This window comes from Mustela nivalis, assembly GCF_964662115.1.
Source record: "Mustela nivalis genome assembly, chromosome: 18".
NCBI classification, from domain to species: Eukaryota; Metazoa; Chordata; class Mammalia; order Carnivora; family Mustelidae; genus Mustela; species Mustela nivalis.
Genome location: NC_139037.1, coordinates 46566269 through 46587614, shown reverse-complemented (window position 1 = coordinate 46587614; position 21346 = coordinate 46566269). Strand labels below are relative to the sequence as shown.

At 53.5% G+C, this 21346-nt stretch overlaps 3 protein-coding genes across 18 annotated transcripts in view; 1 reads left to right on the top strand and 2 right to left on the bottom strand.

The window, feature by feature from the left end:
- ZSCAN22 (zinc finger and SCAN domain containing 22) overlaps positions 1–17957 on the top strand; it is a 41082-nt gene extending 23125 nt beyond the window's left edge. The window contains exons 3-12 of one of the 12 annotated variants that reach the window (XR_014305290.1): positions 3528–3604; positions 4241–4377; positions 6214–6269; positions 6412–6522; positions 9699–9761; positions 10734–10853; positions 12325–12472; positions 14107–14324; positions 14539–14758; positions 15893–17957. The gene's annotated coding sequence lies outside the window, so the exon portion shown is untranslated. The other 11 variants (XR_014305289.1, XR_014305291.1, XR_014305292.1 and 8 more) reach the window with 11 other exon arrangements.
- A1BG (alpha-1-B glycoprotein) lies at positions 446–19988 on the bottom strand. 5 transcript variants are annotated; one of them, XM_082709610.1, is made up of 9 exons: positions 18975–19988; positions 4744–4904; positions 4623–4658; positions 4252–4530; positions 3359–3631; positions 2728–3021; positions 1745–2038; positions 969–1256; positions 446–612 (listed from the first exon to the last, which is right to left on the bottom strand). In XM_082709610.1, exons 2-9 carry the CDS (start codon positions 4775–4777, stop codon positions 605–607), a joined length of 1506 nt encoding a protein of 501 aa, XP_082565736.1. In that variant the 5' UTR covers positions 4778–4904; positions 18975–19988; the 3' UTR covers positions 446–604. The 5 variants fall into 5 exon arrangements, with proteins under 5 accessions (XP_082565736.1, XP_082565735.1, XP_082565738.1 ...); XM_082709609.1 differs by lacking the exon at positions 18975–19988 and adding an exon at positions 8682–8815; XM_082709612.1 differs by lacking the exon at positions 18975–19988 and adding an exon at positions 8682–8815 and having other exon boundaries at positions 2728–2838.
- Positions 11162–12583, bottom strand: ZNF837 (zinc finger protein 837; the record flags this gene model as incomplete). The annotated part of the gene is made up of 2 exons (XM_082709655.1): positions 12524–12583; positions 11162–12422 (listed from the first exon to the last, which is right to left on the bottom strand). The coding sequence occupies exons 1-2, from the start codon at positions 12559–12561 to the stop codon at positions 11162–11164; spliced, it is 1299 nt and encodes a 432-aa protein (XP_082565781.1). The 5' UTR covers positions 12562–12583.
- Positions 19989–21346: the final 1358 nt, after the last annotated feature.

Sequence of the window (21346 nt, the reverse complement as noted above, 5' to 3'; positions counted from 1 at the left end):
TGAGGGGACATGGAAAGAATAAAGAGGAGTCGCAGCCCTACAACGGTTTCAATCTCAGTGTGAGAGACCTAGCCTTTGGGCACATACTCCAGCACCATCAGCTGGTGGCCACTCAGTCCAAAAAAGAGAACTACAAAATGTAGCCTTTCTGAAGTCCCTCCCAGTGTGGGGACCAATTTGGTCAAGGTAGGGTTGGGTTTTTCTGGGGAGCTCCCTACCCAGACCTGCTAGGGACCAGGCCGATGTGCCTGCGGAGTAGGAGGCCGCTTGAAGAAAGCAAAAGGTAATCTTGACAAATGTGGCCCCAAGTAGCCAGTCCATGGCCCCTATATCCTCAGGATCCAACCCAAAGCCCATCTACCTTTAGGACACAAGATCCCAGACCACTTCCCTCATCCCTGGAAGTATGGTCCCTTGCACCAGGGCTGCCATAGCCAAGGACACCTTTTAAACTCTCCACATTTTTATTGATTTCCAGGAGGAATGAGGGGCAGTCCACCACTTCCAGGTGAGTCCAGCCTCTATCTGCGGTGTGAGGCATCAATTCCAGACTGGAGAAACTACTTGCCAAAGATACCATTAGCAGCATGAGTCTGCAGCTGGATCAACTTCCTAGACAATTTGACAAAACAGAAGTGGTAGAGGAGGGAGGCATCAGGTGTCCTCCCTGGTGAAATCAGGGCAGACCGACCTCACTGAGACCCCTCAGGAAGTAATTAGCTTGGTCAGCTGCCAGCCAAGACCCCTCCCACAGGTGGGCCTCCCTCCAGGTGCTCTAGCTGACCAAACCAATCTCTGCTCCAGGGCCTTTCCCTGCTTTCAGTTTCCCTCGTAACCCCAGCAGACTAGCCACACTAACCAGTGTGTTGGGAGGAGGTGCAAGGGAAGGGGCCCTCCTGGCAGAGGGCACAATCTGGGCAAAGGCAGGAAGGAGGAACCCAGCTCACAGAACCAGAGGAAAAGTTCACCTGCCACCTGGAGCTCCACTGGGTCACTGAGCTTAGACACAAAGGGTTTGGGCGACCACCACCGGTAGCGGCAGCTGTAGTTGGCCGCGTGCTTCGGCCCCACATAGGTCACTACAAGGTCTGCTGAAGGGTGGCTGGACCAGAGTCTGGCTATAGGCTCCTCTTCGCCTGCCCGAAGCAGCTCGAAGGTGACCTCAGGCAACTGGCCCTCGCAGCGCAGGATGGCATCGCGGCCTGGAACCACTGCCCCACTCCACAGGGGCCGGAGCTGTGGTCTGGGAGGGGTTCCTGGCCAGAACAGCTGGGTCAGCCCAATGAGGTCGTCCCCTCAGGTAGCAGCTGCCCCAGCCCCTCAATGCCTTCCTTCCTCCCACTAAACCCAGGCCTGCTGGCGGCTCCATCCCTCCAGGATGCTACCCTTTGTCCTCACACACCTCTCCTTTTACTGGTTCTGAACAGACGCAGCTCCTCCTCTTGTCCTCCCAGTCACCCTCTTCCCCAAGACCTTGCAAGTTCCCTAGACTCGGACTTGCTCTGAGTCTTCCTGGGACCCCTAGCATTTGGCAGTCAGGGCCTCAGGACAGTGTCCCCAAAGGAAGAAATGGCCAAGGGAAATGGTGTTCCTGGCAGAGAGCACAGGAAATAAGCCAGATGCGAGGTGTGTACCCCAGCCGAAGTTCCGTTGGTCGGAAGGGTCTGATGTGGGGGTGGAACCAAGGCCCGGTGCACTTCTCTTCAGCACCCTTATTTGCTCCCGGTTCCCGCCCACTGCTCACCGGCTACACGCAGCTCCAGGTGCGCGCTGGGCGCTGAGCCCTCGAAGGGTGGAGCCGTGTCCACGTAGACGCAGCTGTAGTTGGCAGAGTCCACCACCGAGACGTCCCGCAGCTCGAAGGTGGCCTCTGTCCCCGCGGGGCTCAGAATACGGTACACTCGGCGCTGGGCATCCTCGCGCATCAGGGCGAAGCGCAGGCCAGCCCGGGGCGCCCGGCACCGCAGCTGCACGAGGGCGCCGGGCGCGGGGTGCAGCATCGCGGGCTCGGCCGAGAGCTCCGGCGCTGGGAGCGTCTCTGCGGGGAGGACACGGGCTGATCTGAGCGCGGAGAGGAAAGCTTGGGCCTCTCAGGCGATCCAGCCTCGCGCCTTCTGCCCGCAAGAGTCCGCGCAGCCCGCTCTGCTCCCTCCCACGAGGCCCGCTGGCCCTTCTCCGCTTAAAACCGCACAGCCCCCCAGGCCTCGCCGGATCCCTCACACAGTCCTACACTATTCTTTATTAATTTGTCCATTAAAAAAAAAAAAAAACACGTGGGGAAGGAGTTGACTTTTGTCATCAAGCCCACAACATGCCGTTGCAAGAGCACGCATGCTTCCCGACAATTCGGGATCCTCTCTTGGGGTTGCGGCTCCCTGTCCTTGGCAGGTCCTGCAGCCCCAGACTGGCTCCCTTCAACAAACAGGCCTCGGGCGCCCACTCACACCCGGGAGACAAGAGGAGACCCGGGGCAGGTGGCAGCACCTGCCGGTGCCAGACTTGTGTGTTGACCCAGTTTTTCTTGTTGGAGCCTTGGAATTGCTGAGCTAATTGTCCTATTCTCAGTTGGGGAAACTGAGGTCAGGCAGACAAGCTGGGATTGGGCCCCAGCTAGAGCCCTGCACTTCTGGGGGACCCCTTCCCTGCATTCTTGCTGCTGCTCCCCACCCCTGCAGCGGAGTGGCTCTGGCCCTGCCAGCCCCATGGCCTCATGGCTGCCAGGCTTACCGTCGCTCAGCAGCAGCTCCACGGGCGCACTGTCCGGGGACCAGATTTGCTCGCCACGCAGCCTATAGCGGCAGGTGTAGAGACCTCCATTCCCGAGAGCCACCGGGTTCACTTGAAAGAAGACGCGGTCTGGGCTGGTGGAGCCCCTGGGTACCAGCAGCTCCTTCTCGCCCTGCTGCAGCTGGAATTCCACGCCGCTCAGGGGAGCCACGCAGAGGAGGGTCACGCTGGCTCCCCTGTGCAGGACAGCTGCAGACTGTCCCTGGAAACTCAGCGTGGGTGGCAATGGTGCTTCTGCAAGGCAGGGAACATCCCTGGGGCTCGAGTCCCCAATAGCTATCCCCTCCCACCTTGGGACTGTTCCTGAGAAATATTCGCTCAGCCAGACCTCCAGACCTCTGCCCTGCTGTGGCAGTCCCAGGAACACCTTTCTTTGTGGCCCATCCCCAGGCCACCCATGGCGCCACAGTGTCAGTGTTCAGGTCAGGTGTGATCCACCCAACTGTGTGACCACTGTTTCCCAGACCTAGTCCTGGGCAAGGGTATTCAGAGTTGAAATCAAGGTAAATGCAGCTCTATCCTCCAGGAACCTCCCACCCCAGGAACCCTCTGGGATGGTCTGCACACTCACCCAGCTCCTCAACTGTCACAGTGGCACTGGGCTCAGAGGGTGTGCCTGCTTCGTGGGTCCTGTAGCTGCAGCTGTAGTTGCCTGGGTGCAGGACTGTGAAGGTGGTCTCTATGTCTTTCGGGGCCTCAGCCACTTCCAAAAACTGATCATCGCCTTCCCGCCTCAGCAGGAAGGTCACACCACGAAATCCCCCACGGCACACCAGTTTTGTCTTCAGACCCCGTGTGATCCAGGACACCGGCTCAGGTGAGAGCAAAGGTGGGGATAGGGACTCTGCGTGTGGAGCAGGGTGGGTGGAAGGGTCTGAATGACTTGGCCCAAACAGACTGGGATCTCCACACTCTTGGAAACGGGTGGGAGGGGCACCTGGGGGCTCAGTCAGTTGGGCCTTGGACTCCTGGTCTGGCTCAGGTCATTGGGGGTGGGGGGGGAGCTCCGTGCTCAGTGGGGAGTTTGTTTAAGGATTCTCTCTCCCTCTCACTCTGCTCCTCCCCACCATGCACATGCTCTCTCTCCAAAATAAATAAATCTGAAAGAGAAAGAGAGAGAGGGAGGGAAGGAAGGAAGGTAGGAAGAAAATGAAAGGAGAGAAAGAGGAAATGTGCTGGGCTTTTCCCAAGCGATTTCTGGGGATTCAGTTATTTATTCCTCACAACCTTCCGGGATCAGTGCAAACATCACCCTCATTTTACAGATGAGGAAACAGGATCAGAGATGTCAGATGACTCGCCAAAGGCCACCTAGCTGCTCAGGGACACCCCTCCCCACCCCCACCCCCATGTCAGAAAAGTAGGACCAGGAGAGTGAGGAGTGGAGGAAAGGAGGAAGGGAGGCCTGCCCCACACGCAGCCCTTTCCCCACTGTCTCACGCCTCCATTAAAGCCTCCGCACACCTGCTCCGGTCACCTCCAGGAGGTTGCTCAACCGGGTCCATCCGCTCCCCAAGCCAGAACGGCAGCGGTAGAGGCCCCGGGTGTCACTCGTCACTGCTCCTAGTGGGAACCGGTGCTCCATGGCGGGTAAGTCGAGGTGCACAAGTTCCTGGGTTACCCCATCTTTGAGCAGCTCAAAATCCAGGGTCTTCAGGCCGGCCTGGCACACCAGCGTCAAGCCGGCCCAGGGCTTCAGCAGCGATTCAGCCTCTGCCCACAGGTCTGGCGTGGGATCAAATACTGCGTGGCCAGTGGTGGTCAGTGTGGGGCTCCAGGACAGGGGCTCCCCTCTGCAGGTGCCCACTTCCCCCCAAGACCCGACCCGGCCTCACCTACTGCCGCCTCAGTCGCTGGGCCCAGTGAGAGACCTGTAGAGAGGGCACCTGTGAGGCCCCCATTCCTGTCCCTTCTCCTCCCTCCTGCCCCAAGGGAACGCAGCCCCATCAACCTCACCCCAGAGCATCAGGAAGGCCCCAAGTGTGGACATGATGGCCAGTCTCCCTCCAGCCAGGGACTATCGGGGATGATAAAGCTCACGCGAGGCGGAGGGCAGCAAGGGGGCAGCAAGGGTCATTGACCTCTTCCCTATCATTTGTCCTTCCAGAAGCGGGGGCCTGCAGGGCGTGGGGACAAAGGGCAAAACTCCAAGGTCTTTGGGAGCCTCATCAATAACTATAATCAATAATTATGTATAATTATAAACTAAGCAATCAATAATAAAAATGATTTTTAAAATAATATAATAAAATAGCAAACTACAGCAAATAATACATTAGCAATTAAAATGACTTAAAAATGAGAAATACAATTTTATTTATTATTTTTTTTAAAGATTTTATTTATTTATTTGACAGAGAGAAATTACAAGTACACTGAGAGGCAGGCAGAGAGAGAGAGAGAAGGAAGCAGGCTCCCTGCTGAGCAGAGAGCCCGACGCGGGACTCGATCCCAGGACCCTGAGATCATGACCTGAGCCGAAGGCAGCGGCTTAACCCACTGAGCCACCCAGGCGCCCCGAGAAATACAATTTTAAAACAAAAATTAAAATAATGTAGTAATTACTAATTGATCAAGGACATTTTCTTTTTTTTTTTTTTTTAAGATTTTATTTATTTATTTGACAGAGAGAAATCACAAGTAGATGGAGAGGCAGGCAGAGAGAGAGGGAAGCAGGCTCCCCGCCGAGCAGAGAGCCCGATATGGGACTCGATCCCAGGATCCTGAGATCATGACCCGAGCCGAAGGCAGCGGCTTAACCCACTGAGCCACCCAGGCGCCCCAAGGACATTTTCAGTTTCTAGTGTTTGTGGGCCCTGCCCCAGGGCTCCCAGGGAAGCTATACTTTAACATTTACTAAGATCAAAATGACTGCACAAAACCTCAGAGCACAGGCTCTATGTCTGCCTAGAGCACACATTGTATGTCTACTTCATTAAAACAACAAAAACAAAACAAAAAGGAGCATTCCAAACTTAAAAGATAAGAAAAACAAAAAACCACCCTGGGTCCCAAAAGATGAAAGTCGTACAGGCTTGCACATACTAAAAACACAAGAAAAAGTCTGAAACTTTCTGGAATGTCCTTCAACATGATGATTTGTAACTCTTTTTTTTTTTTTTTAAGATTTTTATTTATTCAACAGGCAGCGATCACAAGCAGGCAGAGAGTCAGGCAGAGAGAGAGGAGGAAGCAGGCTCCCTGCTGTGCAGAGAGCCCGATGCGGGGCTCAATCCCAGGACCCTGATATCATGACCTGAGCCAAAGGCAGAGGCTTAACCCACTGAGCCACCCAGGAGCCCTTTAACTCATTTTTTAAAAAAGATTTTATTTTATTTATTTATTTAAGAGAGAGAGCACGCATCAGTGGGGGGAATACAAAAGGAGGAGCAGACTCCCCATTGAGTACCCCTGGGATTATTGCAGGACCCTGGGATCAGACCTGGGCCGAAGGCAGACACTTAACTGATGGAGCCACCCAGGTATTTGAGCCATCTCTTCTTTGTGCAGACTGTATCCTGGGCACCTGCCCTAACTTGGGCTGAAATAAAACTCTTCCTTCTCTTTAAACATTTTTAAAGGGTTTGTTCATTTTGCATCAACATTTCTTGGCATACTCAACAGGATGTCAGAGCAACTCGCCTGAGAACACGGAATCATCTAGAACTCAGCGCTTGGTGCGAGCACAGGCCCTCTGTGCCCCTCTGGCTCCTTTGCACCTCACAGGTGTTTCTGGTGAGATGTCCTGATATCTGGACTTCTTCAATTTGGGTTGACAGTCATGACTTTTATTTTAACTGTTCAGGGTTACCAGTGATTTCCTCTAGGTGGGAATAACCTGGGAGGGGGGGAAGTCGATTGGTTGGTTATTTTAATTTGGCATTATACTAATGGATGTTATTAATATATAAGGCTTAAGTAAATTTTCTCACTAGAAATATAAGAGACTAAATAACTCAGCTCCAAAGAGAAGGGACACAGGAATTTCCCATCTCATAAGGTAAGTGATGATTGGCTCATGCAAGGGTGCCCACATAAGGATTAGTCATGCATTGCTCCAAAACCCTCTATGGTCCTAGACCTTCCAAGGAGAAATGGATACACAGAGAGTGTACCACGGCCATTCAAAAGTAACACTCACAATCGGCACCCTCTCGATCCACCACTTTTAATATCCTTAGATCTTAGTCAAGCCTTATCCTAAAAATAAAACCCAAACTAAAAGGAGTAGGGAACTGTGCTTCAAAAGCCAGACCAACACCCAGAAAACGAAAGACCACCCATGGGAAACCCAGGCAGGCTACCTGTGCATATGCACAGAGCCTACACTTGCAGGTGCTGACTTCATTGGGACAGGTAAGCATAACCTGAGTGGGGTTCTTTTGACATGTCTGAACTAGTTTATTTATGTGCGCAATTAAAGAAAGCCAACTGTAAGACTAAGTAACCAGAAACTAGGAAGCCATTTGGTTGAGTCAGTGAAGTCCCCAACTTGTGGGGAAGAACCAGCAATCCCAGAGGTACTCTGGGCTTCATTTGGTTTGTCTGTTGCTACAGTTTTTGGTATCTTTGCATACGACCGGCCATGTTCTAACTGGAAATGGAAAATAACTAATAAATGGATCCATAAATTATAATGCTATCTTACAATTAGATTTGATTTAATAGGGGTGCCTGCGTGGCTCAGTGTGTTAGGCCTATCCCATCGGCTCAGGACATGATCTCAGGGTCCTGGGATTGAGCCCCATATCGGGCTCTCAGCTCGGCGGGGACCCTGCTTCCACCCCACCTCTGCCTGCCTCTCTACCTACTTATAATCTCTCTCTATCTGTCAAATAAATAAATAAAATCTTTTTTAAAAAGATTTGATTTTATAAAAGGGGGATATTTGGAAATTGGGTCTTTAAGGTCCTGTGCACAAATAAGAGTGAAACAAAGGCTAAGTTTTATTCGCATCTTGTTTGTATACATGTATCTATGTGTGTGTTATAAATGGGAGGTATTTCCTCTATCTCTGGATGGTATAGCTAAAACTAATTTGTAGAGGGACTCTATTTCATTGCTTTAAAGGCAAGTCCTTGTACAAACTGGGCATGCTAAAACTCAAAAGGTTAAAAAGTAACCCTAGTGTTTTCTTTTTTTTTTTTTTTAAGATTTTATTTACTTATTTGACAGAGAGATCAGAAGTAGGCCGAGAGGCAAGCAGAGAGAGAAGAGGAAGCAGGCTAGAGAGCCCAACACGGGGCTCCATCCCAGGACCCTGAGATCATGACCTGAGCCCAAGGCAGAAGCGCAACCCACTGAGCCAACCAGGTGCCCCAACCCTAGTGTTTTCAAGTTCACGTGATCTGGGATAAAATTACGTACATCCAAACTTGTATGTTACTCCATAATAAAAATGCATCATAGGAAGGAACCAGAGGAACAAAAATTAAGACATCTGACCCCCTTCCCGATGGTCAGAATAATGAGGGAAAGGAGGAGGAAGATAGGCAGACATCTTAGAAATCCTAAATTCGCACCCCCCCCTCCAAGCACAAGCACCAGAACCAATGTCCAACCCACTGCCTGCTCTCCTTTCAGAGGGCTACAAAATACCCAGAGGAAAAGACAGGAGACACAGAAATTTTTTTAGGATTTTCCTTTTAAGTAATCTGTATACCCAACATGGGGCTTCAACTCAGAAACCTGAGATCAAGAATTGCTTGGGACACCTGGGTGGCTCAGTCAGTTAAGAGTCTGCCTTTGGCTTAGGTCATGATCCTGGTATCCTGGGATCTTCGGCTTCCTGCTGATCGGGGAGCCTTCTTATCCCTGTCCCTCTGCTGCTCCCCCATTCCTGCTCACTCGCTCTCTCAGATAAATAAATGGCATCCTTAAAATTGAGTACTTACAACATCCAACCTGGTTAGCTGAGGAAGGCCTGTGGAGACAGCCAGGCTGGAATCCTGATCGAGAGGCCTGAGCAGAGTGTCCTCCCCTCAGGTGAGACTTCTCAAACTGACCGTCCCCATAAGGCCCTATTTATAGGGCAGATAAGAGGGTTTGAAATTAAATGTGTGTTTGCCTACGTGCAGTTTGGAGCAAGCTGCATTTCCATGTTATCATGTTCCTGTATTTTCAAGGAGCCTGGCTGTCTGCCTCCCCTCCCGGATTCCAATCTGGGGGGCCAGCCCAGCCTGGAGCAGAAGGAAGCAGGAGACAAGATTTGTAGCTCTTGGCCCCCAAACCAGAAGGGCCAGTTCTGACCTGGAGGCAATATAATATACTTCAAACCAGCAGGCTCCCAGGGTTATGCACACAGCACAAGCTCACAAACAACTTTTTTTTTTTTTTAAGATTTTATCACAAGTAGGCAGAGAGGCAGGCAGAGAGAGAGAGGTGGAAGCAGGGGCTCGATCCCAGGACCCTAGGATCATGACCCGAGCCGAAGGCAGAGGCTTCAACCCACTGAGCCACCCAGGCATCCCATCACAAACAACATTCTTTAGCCTGCCTGTGTACAGACACATAAGCATACCTGGTACATACACAGTCCAGGTGGCTGGCTATGTGGGGCAAATCGCAAAAACATCCATCTGTACAGAGCATGTACATTACATCTATGTTTGCTCAATACACGTGCACCATCTTTCCTCATAAATAATCCTACATTTCCTTACCCTTTTATCAAGATCTATTTCAAGGATTGTTTGGATTTTTCCTTCCTGTCTGTTCAAGTCTATTCCAAGGTTGCATTTGTTCCTTCAAACTGTACTTACTGGAATTCTTTTACCATCCCTGGATCTTTGTTATAAATCTGCAAAACCAGAAGATCTAAGGCAGGCACACGTACTATGTCTGCTCATCAATTGGACTTTAATAGAGAACATTTATCACTTTTAATCTTCTCACCATTTATGTTACAATAGGTTCCCCCCAAGTGATGCCAGCAGGCCACGTCCAGGGACCCAGAGGGGGTCCCCCAGGACCAGGTAAGAGGGTCCTTGACTTCATGTAGGCTCAAAATTAAGCCCAACCTGGCAAGAGGTGAGAGCAGAATTTACTGAAGATAAAGAGATAGCAGATGCAGACAGAGTGTCTGGGAGACTCAGAAAGGAAAAGAGCATGAGGAGTGTCTTTGTTTGGGGCCTGGGGGCTTTTATGGAGGGTGAAGATCTGGTGTACGTGCCCCCCAGGCATCCAGGAAACCTGGGAGAGCATCTTAGACTATCTGACCAAGAAGGATGGGATACAACACTGGGCTGGATCAAATGTAACTACCCATATGGGCCAACTTGCAAAGACTGGGTTTAAGGTGTTAGATTGGGTAGCTTGAGGGAGATTTTTGTTTGGTAGGTTGACCTGGACTCACAGTGCCCTAAATTGGATGAGGCCGAATCGCCAGAACTTTCCCGGTACAACATGGAAGAAAGAATCCAAGGGCATAGGGGCATAGGAACGTTGGCGTAGATTTGTTATGTGTGATCATACAAACTCATAGTAAAGAGGAGGATGGCCTTGTTTTAATGACATTGCAAAACAGGTTAGTTGGGAGGGGACCTGCATTCCTGAAAAGTGCCAGTGCGCTCCAGGCCAGTTTGGCCTTGGGAGATGTTGCCATCAGGACTGATTTCAGAGATCAAAGGCCAGCTTAACAGAGCTCAAGTGACAGAGCCCGGCAGAGATGTGCACACTAGCCATCACCGGTGGCAGCAATGAGGTGGTGATCAGGATGTTTGAACCCTCAGAGGGGCTGCTTCTGTAGGAAGAGGTTTAGGATGACTTCGGGGACTTAAAGAGTCTCATCTTCAGGGATATTGTTCTTGCTAGTGCTTTTTCTCTCCTGGTATGCAAGGACCGCCACAATCACCTCATTTTCATGTGGCAGGAACAACAGCACACTTTAATGGCTTGCCTCAAGGCTATCAACTCAACTTTCTTTTTATCTGTTGTAATCTCTGTAGAGATCCTGATCAGCCTGACTTCTGATAGGACATCACACCCATGTGTCATTGCTACTACCCGGATGACATTGGCTGACTGGACCTAAGAAGCATGATGTAGCAGGTCCATTAGACCATTATGTGAGTTAAACACATGCCAGGGTCTTAAACTCCTCTGTCGAGTGCCCAGGGATCCAGAACATGTTAAGATAGCCCCCTTGCCGCAGTCTCAGCAGATGTAGGGCTTCTCGCCTGAGTGCAGGCGCTCGTGCTGGTGCAGCTCGGAGCAGCCGCGGAAGGTCTTGCCACACTCGGGGCAGCTGTAGGGCCGCTCGCCGGTGTGCGCACGCCGGTGCTACAGCAGGCCCGAGCGACCCTTGAAGGCTTTGTCGCACAGCGGGCAGGTGAGGGCCTGGCGCTGCTGTGCGTGTGCCGACAGTGACTCAGGTTCAAGCGCTGGTTGAAGGCCTTGTCGCACTCTGGGCACGCGTATGGCTTCTCGCCCGTGTGCAAGAGCCGGTGCTCCACAAGGTGAAACAACAGGGCAAAGGCCTTGGCGCACTTTGTGCACTCGTATGGCTTCTGCCCGGCAACGGGCACCTGTGGAGGCCCCTGGGTCCCCTCGCACAGTCCCCACAGGGCAGGTACCCTAAGAGGCAGGACCTCTGGGCCAGGGCCCGGCTGTGGCGGTGGTGCTCGGCCGAGTGCATCTTCTGGTGGCGGTGGAGGCCGGAGCAGCTCACGAAGGCCTTGCCACACAGGGTGCACTCATAGGGTCGCTCGCCGGTGTGGATGCGCTCGTGCTGCAGCAGGCTCGAGGTGCGTGGAAAGGCCTTGCTGCACTGGTCGCAGACGTAGAGCCGCAGCGCCGGGGGGTCAGGAGCACCGCAGCCGGGACCCGAGACCTGACCACACTGAGGACACATTAAGGGGCCCTTGGCCATCTGCGGCTGCTTGTCGGAGCCAAGGCGCTCGCCACACCAGGCACAAAGGAGGGGTGGCCATCCACACCGTTTCCTGTGCAGCTGGCAGGGCGTCTGGGTCAAGCCCTCGTGGCAACGGCAGGCCTGGGGCAGCTCCTTCAGGGGCTTCTGCTGAAAGAGGGTCACTTGCAGCGTCTTTGGGAAGGCCTGGGTGCCTGTGCGCTGTTCCTGTGACCCATCCTCTGTGTGGACCTGGCACAGCTGGGTCCTGGGGCAGCACCAGCACAGCAGCTGGCCTCCACAGTGATCACACACCAGGGGCTTCTCCTCCGGAGGTGTTCTGTGATGCTGTGCCAGGCAGCAGTTACAGCTGGAGGCCCTAGTGTTGACTGGGCACCAAGAGGGGCCCTCCCCAGCATGTGGCCCCTGGGGAATGATTAGGTCGGGGTTCTGAGAGGAGGTGGGGCCACATGGTTCTTTTACCAGGGGTCCTGCTCCTGCACTCTGGCAGGTCCCTGGACTGGGGCTCACACCAAGGCCCCAGCTCCAGGAGTCCCTGCCTTGGGGAGCCGTCTTGCCACCTGCTGTCCCTCCATGTAGGTCTCCCTCCTGAGAGGGGTGTCTCTTGGCTGGGTCCTCTTGCCAGAGGCCTCCACTCCATCTTGGGCCTCTCCTCCTGGCCCCTGTAGGCTCCCTGGAAATCTGCCTTGGGGATGCCTCCCTGCCTGGAGTTCTGGGCCCAAGCCTCCATCCTGGGGCCAGCCCCCAACAGTGTCCTGTGTAGGATCTGGAAGAGCAGAGGAGAAATGGAGGTTGGCAGTTCCCGGGAGGGGAGAGGTGAGAACTGCCAAAGAATGATGACCCCAGGACTGATGGGGTTGCTCCCACCTTTTCGTAGCCCAGGGAAGAAAGAAGAGAAATGACATCAGGATGTGAGAACACTGGAACCTCCTGCCCTGACTCCTGACATCTGCCACAGTCTAGGATGTCAGAGAGGCCCCAGAAAGCACCATCCCTACTCTTCACCAGTTGCTGGAGCACCATCATCCTTGACTTGGGACCTCAGCAGCCCCTCCCTTTAGCAAGACATACCCCAATTACTCAGCTGCCCACTCCCCAGAATCACGGTCCAATCCCAACCACCAGCTTCCTGGCAGCACACCCTACTGACTCCCTGCCTTGACCTGGCCCAACCCTCTTCACCTGCCATCAGCCAGTTCTTCTGGGAGGTGCGAGGTAGGGCTCATCCGACAACAGGGCTGGACACCAGCTGTGCCTCTCCCTACTTCTACCAGGCAACGTTGGTTCTCTCAGGTCTGGCAGGCTGAGAAACAGGCACGATAAATGTAAAGTGAACAGCCCATCTTGGGGGCCCTGATCATTCCAGCAGCGACCAACACCAAGAAGGCCCAATGTCTCCTGTGACTATTTCCAAGTTCCACTGTGGCTGTTAATTTTCTATTGCTGCTGTAACAAATTGCCACAAATTTAGTGGCTTAAAGCAATGCGAATTTATTAGCTCACAGGTCTGGACCTTCTGGAGGCTCAAAGCCTGGATCTGTTTGCTTGTCTTTTCCAGCTTCTAATGCCACCTACTTTCCTTGTCTCATGTCCCCATCTTCCATCTTCAGAGCCAGCAGTGAAACATCAGACTGCCCCTCCTGCCTCTTCTATACAAAGACACTGATCACACTGGGCCCACCATAAATAATCCAGGATAATCTCCTGCATCAGGATCCATTATCATACCTCCTAGTCCCTTTTGCTGTGTGATTAACAGTCACAGGTTCTAGGGACTTTGGGGGAAGGTGGGGGGTGTTCTGCCTACCACAGTGGCTTTTTCTGAGCTCTTTGTATGCTTTACTGGGAAAACACAGTATGAATCGAGATGCCACTTAGGTGAAACAAAACTGAATGTTTGGTCCACAGTCACGAAGGACACACGAGCAGCTCAGAGCAGTCCCATCTGGGTGGGGGCTTGCTTGGCAGGAGACAGTGAAAACATGTAGAGTGGGATGGGTGATTCTTATGTGCAGCAAACGTACAGGGAGAGGTCAGGCTGAGAAGGCCCACCTGGGGGGTTGGAATATAGAAAGGAAAAGGACAAGGGGCACCTGGGTGGCTCAAATGGTGAAATGTCTGCCTTCGGCTCAGGTCACGATCCCAGGACTCTGGGATTGAGTCCTGTGTCGGGCTCCCTGCCTGGCAAGGAGCCTGTTTCTCCCCCTTCTTGTTCTCTCTTTCTTATAATCTTTCAGGGGCACCTGGGTGGCTCAGTGGGTTAAAGCCTTTGCCTTTGGCTCGGGTCATGATCCTGGGGTCCTGGGATCGAGCCCCTCATCAGGCTCTCTGGTCAGTGGGGAGCCTGCTTCCCCTTCTCTCTCTGCCTCCCTCTCTACCTACTTGTGATCTCTCTCTCTCTGTCAAATAAACAAATAAAATGTTAAAAAAAAGAAAACTTTCATTAACAGTGGGACGCTGAAGGGCCCGCATTAAGGGTCGTTTGTCTGGTCACATACTCAGCAAGTAAGCCGTCGGGGGCATGCTCCGAAGAAACGAAGGTGGCAATATGGACAGGACCACACACTGTGACCTGACGTTACTCAGACAGTCCTCACTCCAGTCACATGTGGTACTACCAACCCTCCTGTGACTTTCAGGCCTGTGTGAGTCTGGCCTTCAACCCAAGGTAGGTGAGGCCACCTTTCTCCAGCTGCACCTCAAAGCCACTTAGTGTCTGGGTGGACTAAGACTTCACAGGGCCACATTCAGACCCAAAAGGAGATCAATCCTTGCTGGCTCTCTCTCCCATGGGTGGCACCGATGGGGGCTAGGGAATCCAACATCTTCCCCACTGTGGCAACTACCACTATGTGCCTTTGTTTCTCCACCAGACAATTTAGCCACCTAGAGCTTGAAACCCAAGCAGAGGCGCTCAGAGCCCCCAGAGTAAGAGACTTCAAGCAAGCAGGAGGACATCTGGGGGACACTGAACATGGGCATTTTGTACCCCAGTGCCAGAATGTCCATGGTGCCCTTATAGAGGGAGGCAGCAGGAGGATGTGAGGGGCACGTCTCTTTCCCAGACACTTGTGGATCTGAGCCCCAGGATATTCTCCCCAGGTAAGAAATGGTTACTATCCTACCCCAATACTATGTTTCTGCCTGTCTGCCCTGAGACTGGACTATGCAGCTCTCCAAAAACAGGCGTGGGGAATGACATGGGCTAACTAGGGAGCAAGCAGCTGTGGGCTCCACGTGCCCACCTGTGCTGACTACCCTAACAGTAGGTGGGCAGGAATCTAACCCGCAACGGACACTGTGCCCAGGGTTGAAGGACCGTGACTGCTGCAGAGTCCTCATTGGACCCACCTAGGGAAGATCAAGGGACGAGCTTTCTCTGGAATATGCAGCTTGCTGTGCAAATACAACAGACAAGCTGGGGGTCCAAGTTTCAGAAGGTGTCCCTTGTACACTGGCATTGGCAAAACCGTTGTACTTTGTACGTTGGACCCACTGTGGGTAGACTGACCAGCCTCTTCCAGCTAAGGCTCCACACTCAGACTTTGTCCGAATGAGGACATTTGGGCAGGAAGACCTGGCAAAAAGCAATTGCACAACGCATTCCCACGAAGCTAGTGGGAGTGGAAAGTGATGCAAACAGCTTCTGTGAAAAATGGCCTGGCAGTTCCCCAAAAGGTGAAACAGTGTCACCACATGACATGGCAGTTCCACTCCTAAGTATCTCTCCAGGAGAAATGAAAACAGGCTGTCAAGCAAAAACTTGCACATGGATGTTCATTATAGCATTTTTCATAACAGCCAAAAGGTAGAAATAACCCAAATGTCCAAAAACTGATGAATGGATGAACGAAATGTGGCGTGTCCACACCAGGTAATATTACTCAGCAACAAAATAGGATGAAATACGAATACACGGATGGGCCTCAGAAAACATCATGCTCAGTGAAAGAAGCCAGACACAAGAAGACCACAATGTATAATTCCATTTATGTGAAAACCCAGAAGAGGCAAATCCACAGACACAAAGGGTAGACTGGTGATTGCCAGGGGCTGAGAAAAGGAAAAATGGGAATGGAGAATAATGGTTTCATGAGTATGCAATTTCATTTTGAGGTGCTGGAAATGTTTTGGAATTAGACAATGGTTGCACAACACAATAAATATAGTAAAAACTAAAATATGTTAATAACCAACCTCAACTGTACACTTCAAAATGGTTCATTTATGTTACAGGAACTGTATCTCAAAAAACAACAAAGGAAAGCACCTGCAGCACAAAGCATTCCTGCCTCCGGTGTGCGGCAGAGCCCCAGGGGTGAGCCTGCCTGGCAACAACCTGGACATCATCTGAGCCCCGGCCGGCCATAGGGACAGGGATGCATGGGACGGAGGGGTGTGTGTGTGTGTGTGTTTAACAATACTTTCATAATGAGAAAAACAAGGTCTTCAAAACTGCTAGGTAAAAATAAAATATGAACTTCCCCCACATGCCCAAGTGGATTGTACACCAAGCAGTTTCCACATCAGCGGCTTAACCTCTGTGTTAACAGCATTCTCCCCTGGACCCAGACTTCTCTTCAACCAAGTGTCTCTTAATCCACTCATCTCAAGGAGAAAACTCTTGGTAGGAAGCTAGACACACCTGCTGTACCAATGGGCATCAAGCTGGGGCCCAGGGAAATGCTTCATGGTGTCTTGAGGCCCAGGGCACTGTCATCACTGATTTACAGATGGGAACAAAGGCTGAGAGTTGGCGAAGGAGCTCGCACCCCATTCTGTCTGACCATGGAGCCATCCTCCATACCAAGCTAGCCACTGGCTCTCCACCACCACCCATAGAAATCACCTTTTGCCTCTCACAAGCCTCCCTTGCATCCCCACCCCCAGCCTCTGCCTCTAGGCATGCAGGTTCTGCAGGGTTCCTTGGTCTGCCTCCCCAAAGCCAGGCTGACTCCTTGCAGTGGCCAGGCACAGAGCTATTGGAGAAGCCATAAGCACTAATATGGGGACGATCCTTTCTTTCCTCCTCATACAACTGTAACTCCAGGGTGAACTCTGGCTGCTCACAGAGAAGAGGGGGCCCTCACAGTGAGTGTTGAGCAGCAGGAAGGCAGGTACCCAGATTTCTGTTTCCGAGGAGGAACCAGGACTTCTATAATCGTACTTTCTGGAAGCCCCACAGCCAGGATCTGGCATGATACCAAGTTGCAATGCCCCAGATGTGAGGGACAGCAAGACCTCTGCCCCAGGGCTTCCAGTAAATGCTGTCCCTGCAGGGTCATGGTTGCTGGCCTCATATCCTGGTTTGCACAAGAACCTGGCAGCTGGAACAGGACTTTGTGGAACTCAGAATGAGCTCTTGGAACCTCAGGAATCCAGAGGCCAAGGACCCACCAGAATGGGAGAACACATCTGGGACAGCCTGACCAACCCAGGACAGCCAATCACCATGGAATCAGTGGACAGGGCAGAGGATGGGTGGCCTGCAGTGTGATGTCAACCCAGGACTGGGTAGGTTCCACCAAAGGAAGGTGTAGTGGACTGAATGGTGCCCCATCCCAAAAGCTACCTATACACCCTAACCCCCAGAACCTGTGAAGGTGACTGACCTTAGTTGGGAAAGGATATTGCAATGAGATCATCACGCATTCCCTGGGTGGGGCCTAAATGCAGTAACAAGAATCCTTGTAAGAGAAAGAAAGAGTGCGAGAAAAGAGGTGGAAGCCAACACTCGAGTGATGCAGCCACAGCCCAAGTGACCTCTGAAACCATCAGGTGCCACGACAATTGCATGGGATGGTCTCTGCCTCAGAGCTTTCAGGGCCTGGAGCCCTGATGATGTCTTATTTCAGACTTCCTGGCCTCCAGAACTGAGAATATCTTTCTACTGTTTCAAGCCACCCAGATGGTTGTAATCTGTTATAACAGCCACAGAAAATCAATAGAGACTGATCCAGCACCCCTCATAGGATGAGTGGGTTTAGGTGTGGGGGCCGTCCTGATCTCTGGTGACGTCCAGTCCGATGTCTGCTCTGTGCAGAGGGTCAGGTAAGACTGGGTGGTCCCAGGAAAAAGCAGCAGCTCCCACCTAGCAGGAAGAAACCCTGAACTCACAGAACGTAGGGACCAAGGGTCACCCATTAGCCATGTTCACAGGGCATCTCCCGACTGTCCCCAGACACCCGCTCCCATAGGTGGCTACCGTGACAGAAACCTGCCTCCCGACGTCGGACATAGCAAGTGGAAGCTGCCGCCCACGGCCGAGGCTCCCTGCCTCCCGGCCTGCACCTCCAAACTATCCTACCTGTACCCGGAGGGCCTTCAGTCATGGACCTGGGACCGGAGGCTGAGCTCAGCAAGGGCTCCCGGGAGCGGGTCTCCCCGCTGCACAGCGGCTGTCCCAACTGTTCTGTCAGTGCCTCCCCATCTGCCCCGGGTGAGCTTGCCCCGCAGCCTGAGCGCTCCCCCAGCCTCTCTAACGCTCTCCGGGCTGCCGGTGGACGGGACAGGACACACAGCGGCCACCGCCGGGTAAGCAGGAGGCTGAGCAAGGGACATAGCCCGGACCAGCCCGGCAGAACCGCACGACGACAGCACGTGGGGAAAGGCTGGCAGGGCGACCGTCCTCCGCGTCGGGACACACCCCACTGAGGCCGAGGACCGTCTGCTTGCTCCACGGGGCGGTGCGCGGACGCACTCCGAGGGCGGGTACGCCTCCGCGCTGCGCCTGTCCTGCCGTGATGCGCCCACCCTCGGGCCGCCTGGGGTCGGGGTCGGGGCCGTTCCAGGGCGCGGGCCAGAACGCACGAGGAGGAAAGCAGGGTTAGCGCGGGGACAAGAGACGCACGCGAGGCGGCGTGACAGCGGGGGAGGAGCGGCTCTCTGGCCTCCCGGCGACCGGAGCGGCGGGACCGGGCCTGACGAGGAGCCGGCGCCTGCACGCAAGCCGAGGCCGACGGGCGGGTCGGGGGCTCCGGGAGGCCAGTGTCCTCAGCAAGAGGCTCGGAGCCTGATTCTGAGAGCCGCGACGGTGGGGCCCGGGCCTGCTGCCTCCGCACGTGGGGCTCAGTGTCCACGCTCCGGCCGGCGCGCGCGGCAGCCGAAAGTGGAGCCGACAGACCCGTCCGGAACTGAAGGCCCGACCTGCGGTGGCCAGCCGGACCCCTGGGCGAGCGGACCGGAAACGCGCGAGGCAGGCGCCCGCCCGCAGAAGGAGGGGGCAGGAGGCCGGGGAGGGTGGGTGGAGGCGCGCTGAGTGCCCGGAGGTCCAGGCCTAGCGGGCTGGAGTCGCGGGTACGCGCCGAATGCCACTTACTCGCTCGAGGGCGGCCCGCACGGGTCCCCTGGTCCCCTCCCCGCAGGCGGCGCAGAGCCTGACACCCTCAGCCTTCGGGCCACCACGGCACCGAGGGATTAGAGCCCCTGCGGGAGAGAGCCGGAGCCCTCGCGGGGCCTGCCGGGAAACGTAGTCCCGGCGCGCTCCCGTGGTCCGACCCCTGGACTCCGGTTGTCATGGCAACCGCGGCCCTCTCCGCCCAGTCAGCGAGGTAGGGCTTTTGCGTCGTCGGCGAGGAGACAGCAGCCTGGACTGACTGGGGCGCTTCCACCTGTCACAGAAATGCTCCGCCTTCCGTCTCCGTAGAGAGGAAGAGTGGGGCTGATGCTGGAGGCAGCACTAGAAGAGTCCTCCCCGCACACGCTGGTCACCTACGGGGGTGCTTCAGGAGTGAGAACCCGGGTCCCCAGGGCACTGGAGAGAAAGTGGGGTGCCACACCAGGAATCCAACTCTCTCGGCTTGTCAGGTCTCTGGACTGGCCTCATGCCGAAGCCAGAGCCCTGGGAGCCTGTGCCCCAGAAAACTGTCGCGCCACCTGCCACCTCTTCACGCAAGTCCCTCTGCCGAGGGCAGTATCCCAACACGGTGCTCCGCCGGGAGCTTGGCTTCACGACAGGTTTCTCCTGAAGTCCCAAGGCACTGGGGACTGGGAATCAGCCTCAGGGCGTCTTCACTGTGCAACACCCTGGGCCGGAGCCTCCATTCTGGGGCTGGCCTTCAATTCAGAATCCTAACAGCAAGATCTGGGAGCGCCAAAGAGAAATGGAGAGGCTAGCAATTCCCAGGAGGGGAAAAGGGTGCAAAGGAAGCAAACCCCAGCAGATGAGGGGGGTCTTAGATGGCTTGAACAGATTTGCTAGTCCAGAAAGCTGTTAAAAGGTGGGAGACATAAAGAAGGCATTTCGGGGGCGCCTGGGTGGCTCAGTGGGTTAAAGCCTCTGCCTTCGGATCAGGTCATGATCCCTGGGTATTGGGATCCAGCCCAGCATCGGGCTCTCTGCTCAGCGGGGAGCCTGCTTCCTCCTCTCTCTCTCTGCCTGGCTCTTTGCCTCCTTGTGGTCTCTGTCAAATAAATAAATAAAATCTTTTTAAAAAGAAGAAGAAGAAGAAGAAGAAGAAGGCGGCATTTCGTCAGAAACTGAAGGCAGCCAGCTCAGTGGGTGTGGTAATAGGGGGTCACCTCTTTCTCTCTAGGCTCCGTTAGACTGTCTGCTCTCTCCTGTCAGACCACGGGCCTCCTGCTGATTTCTGCCTCTCTCTGACCTATCCTCATTATCAGCTGCCCTGTACATACTCCAGACTGCCCACGTGACAAGCCACACCCAATGCTAGCTGTTGGATGGCTGTGTCAGGCTCATGATGGGAACTGTTGCTGACCTGGGTTTAGAGTCCCACGCATGTGTGTGGTAGATAGAATAATGGACCCCCAAAGATGTCCACGTTCTAATCCCCACTCCTGGTGAATATGTTACCTCATATGGCAAAAGAGACTTTGCAGATGTGATTAAAAATCATGAGATAGGGACATTATCCTAGATTTTTCAGGGATCCAATATAATCACAGTAGTCCTTACAAGAGGGTTGCTGAGAGAGTTGGGAAGGAGATGTGATGATAGAAGCAGAGGTCAGCGTGCTGTAGTCACAATACAGTAAATATGAGCAACCTTTAGGACCTGGGAACGGAGAACCTAGATTCTCCCCTGGAGTCTCTGGAAGTATTGCAGCCTGCTAGAAGAGGATTGTGACCTCTCTCTGTCAAATAAATAAATTTTATAAAAGATTTTATTTATTTATTTGACAGAGAGATGACAAGTAGGCAGAGAGGCAGGCTCCCCACCGAGCAGAGAGCCTAATGCGGGGCTCGACCCCAGGACGCTGAGATCATGACCTGAGCTGAAGGCAGAGGCTTAACCCACTGAGCCACCCAGGAGCCCCAAATAAATAAATCTTCAAAGAAAAAAAAAAAAAAAAGACTGTTCCAAGGTTCTCAAATCCAACCCAGAAACTCATCTCCCCTATCCTTACTCCCAAGTGCCCCAAATAAGGAGACAGGTCTGGATCTGATCAAGTATCGCCATCCCAGCCCTGTTGCCCCAACCCCACCCACAATTCCAGAGTCATCCTGAATATGTGGCTCTAATTTACAACTGTGCAGACTAAAACTAGGGAGGGGGCTTAGGTTTGCTGACCCAGCATCTGGCCAAGTGGACTGGCCCAAGCACCTACCACTGTCTTAAAGTCTAGAATTCCCACTCTTGTAACAAGCATCCCAGCCAGCTTTACACATGCTGGTTGGTGGCCAGGACGTAGGGAGCCCTGGGCAGTCAGAAAGATCAACTTCTTGTTTGCC

Excerpts from the sequence above, each read along its gene's own strand:
- A1BG (XM_082709610.1), bottom strand. The coding sequence starts at position 4,777 with ATGTCCACACTTGGGGCCTTCCTGATGCTCTGGG. Across the intron at positions 2,039-2,727 it reads GGAGCTGCTGCTGAGCGACG|AGACGCTCCCAGCGCCGGAG; the intron begins GTAAGCCTGGCA and ends TCCTCCCCGCAG. Across the intron at positions 1,257-1,744 it reads CCTGGAGCTGCGTGTAGCCG|GAACCCCTCCCAGACCACAG; the intron begins GTGAGCAGTGGG and ends TGTTCTGGCCAG.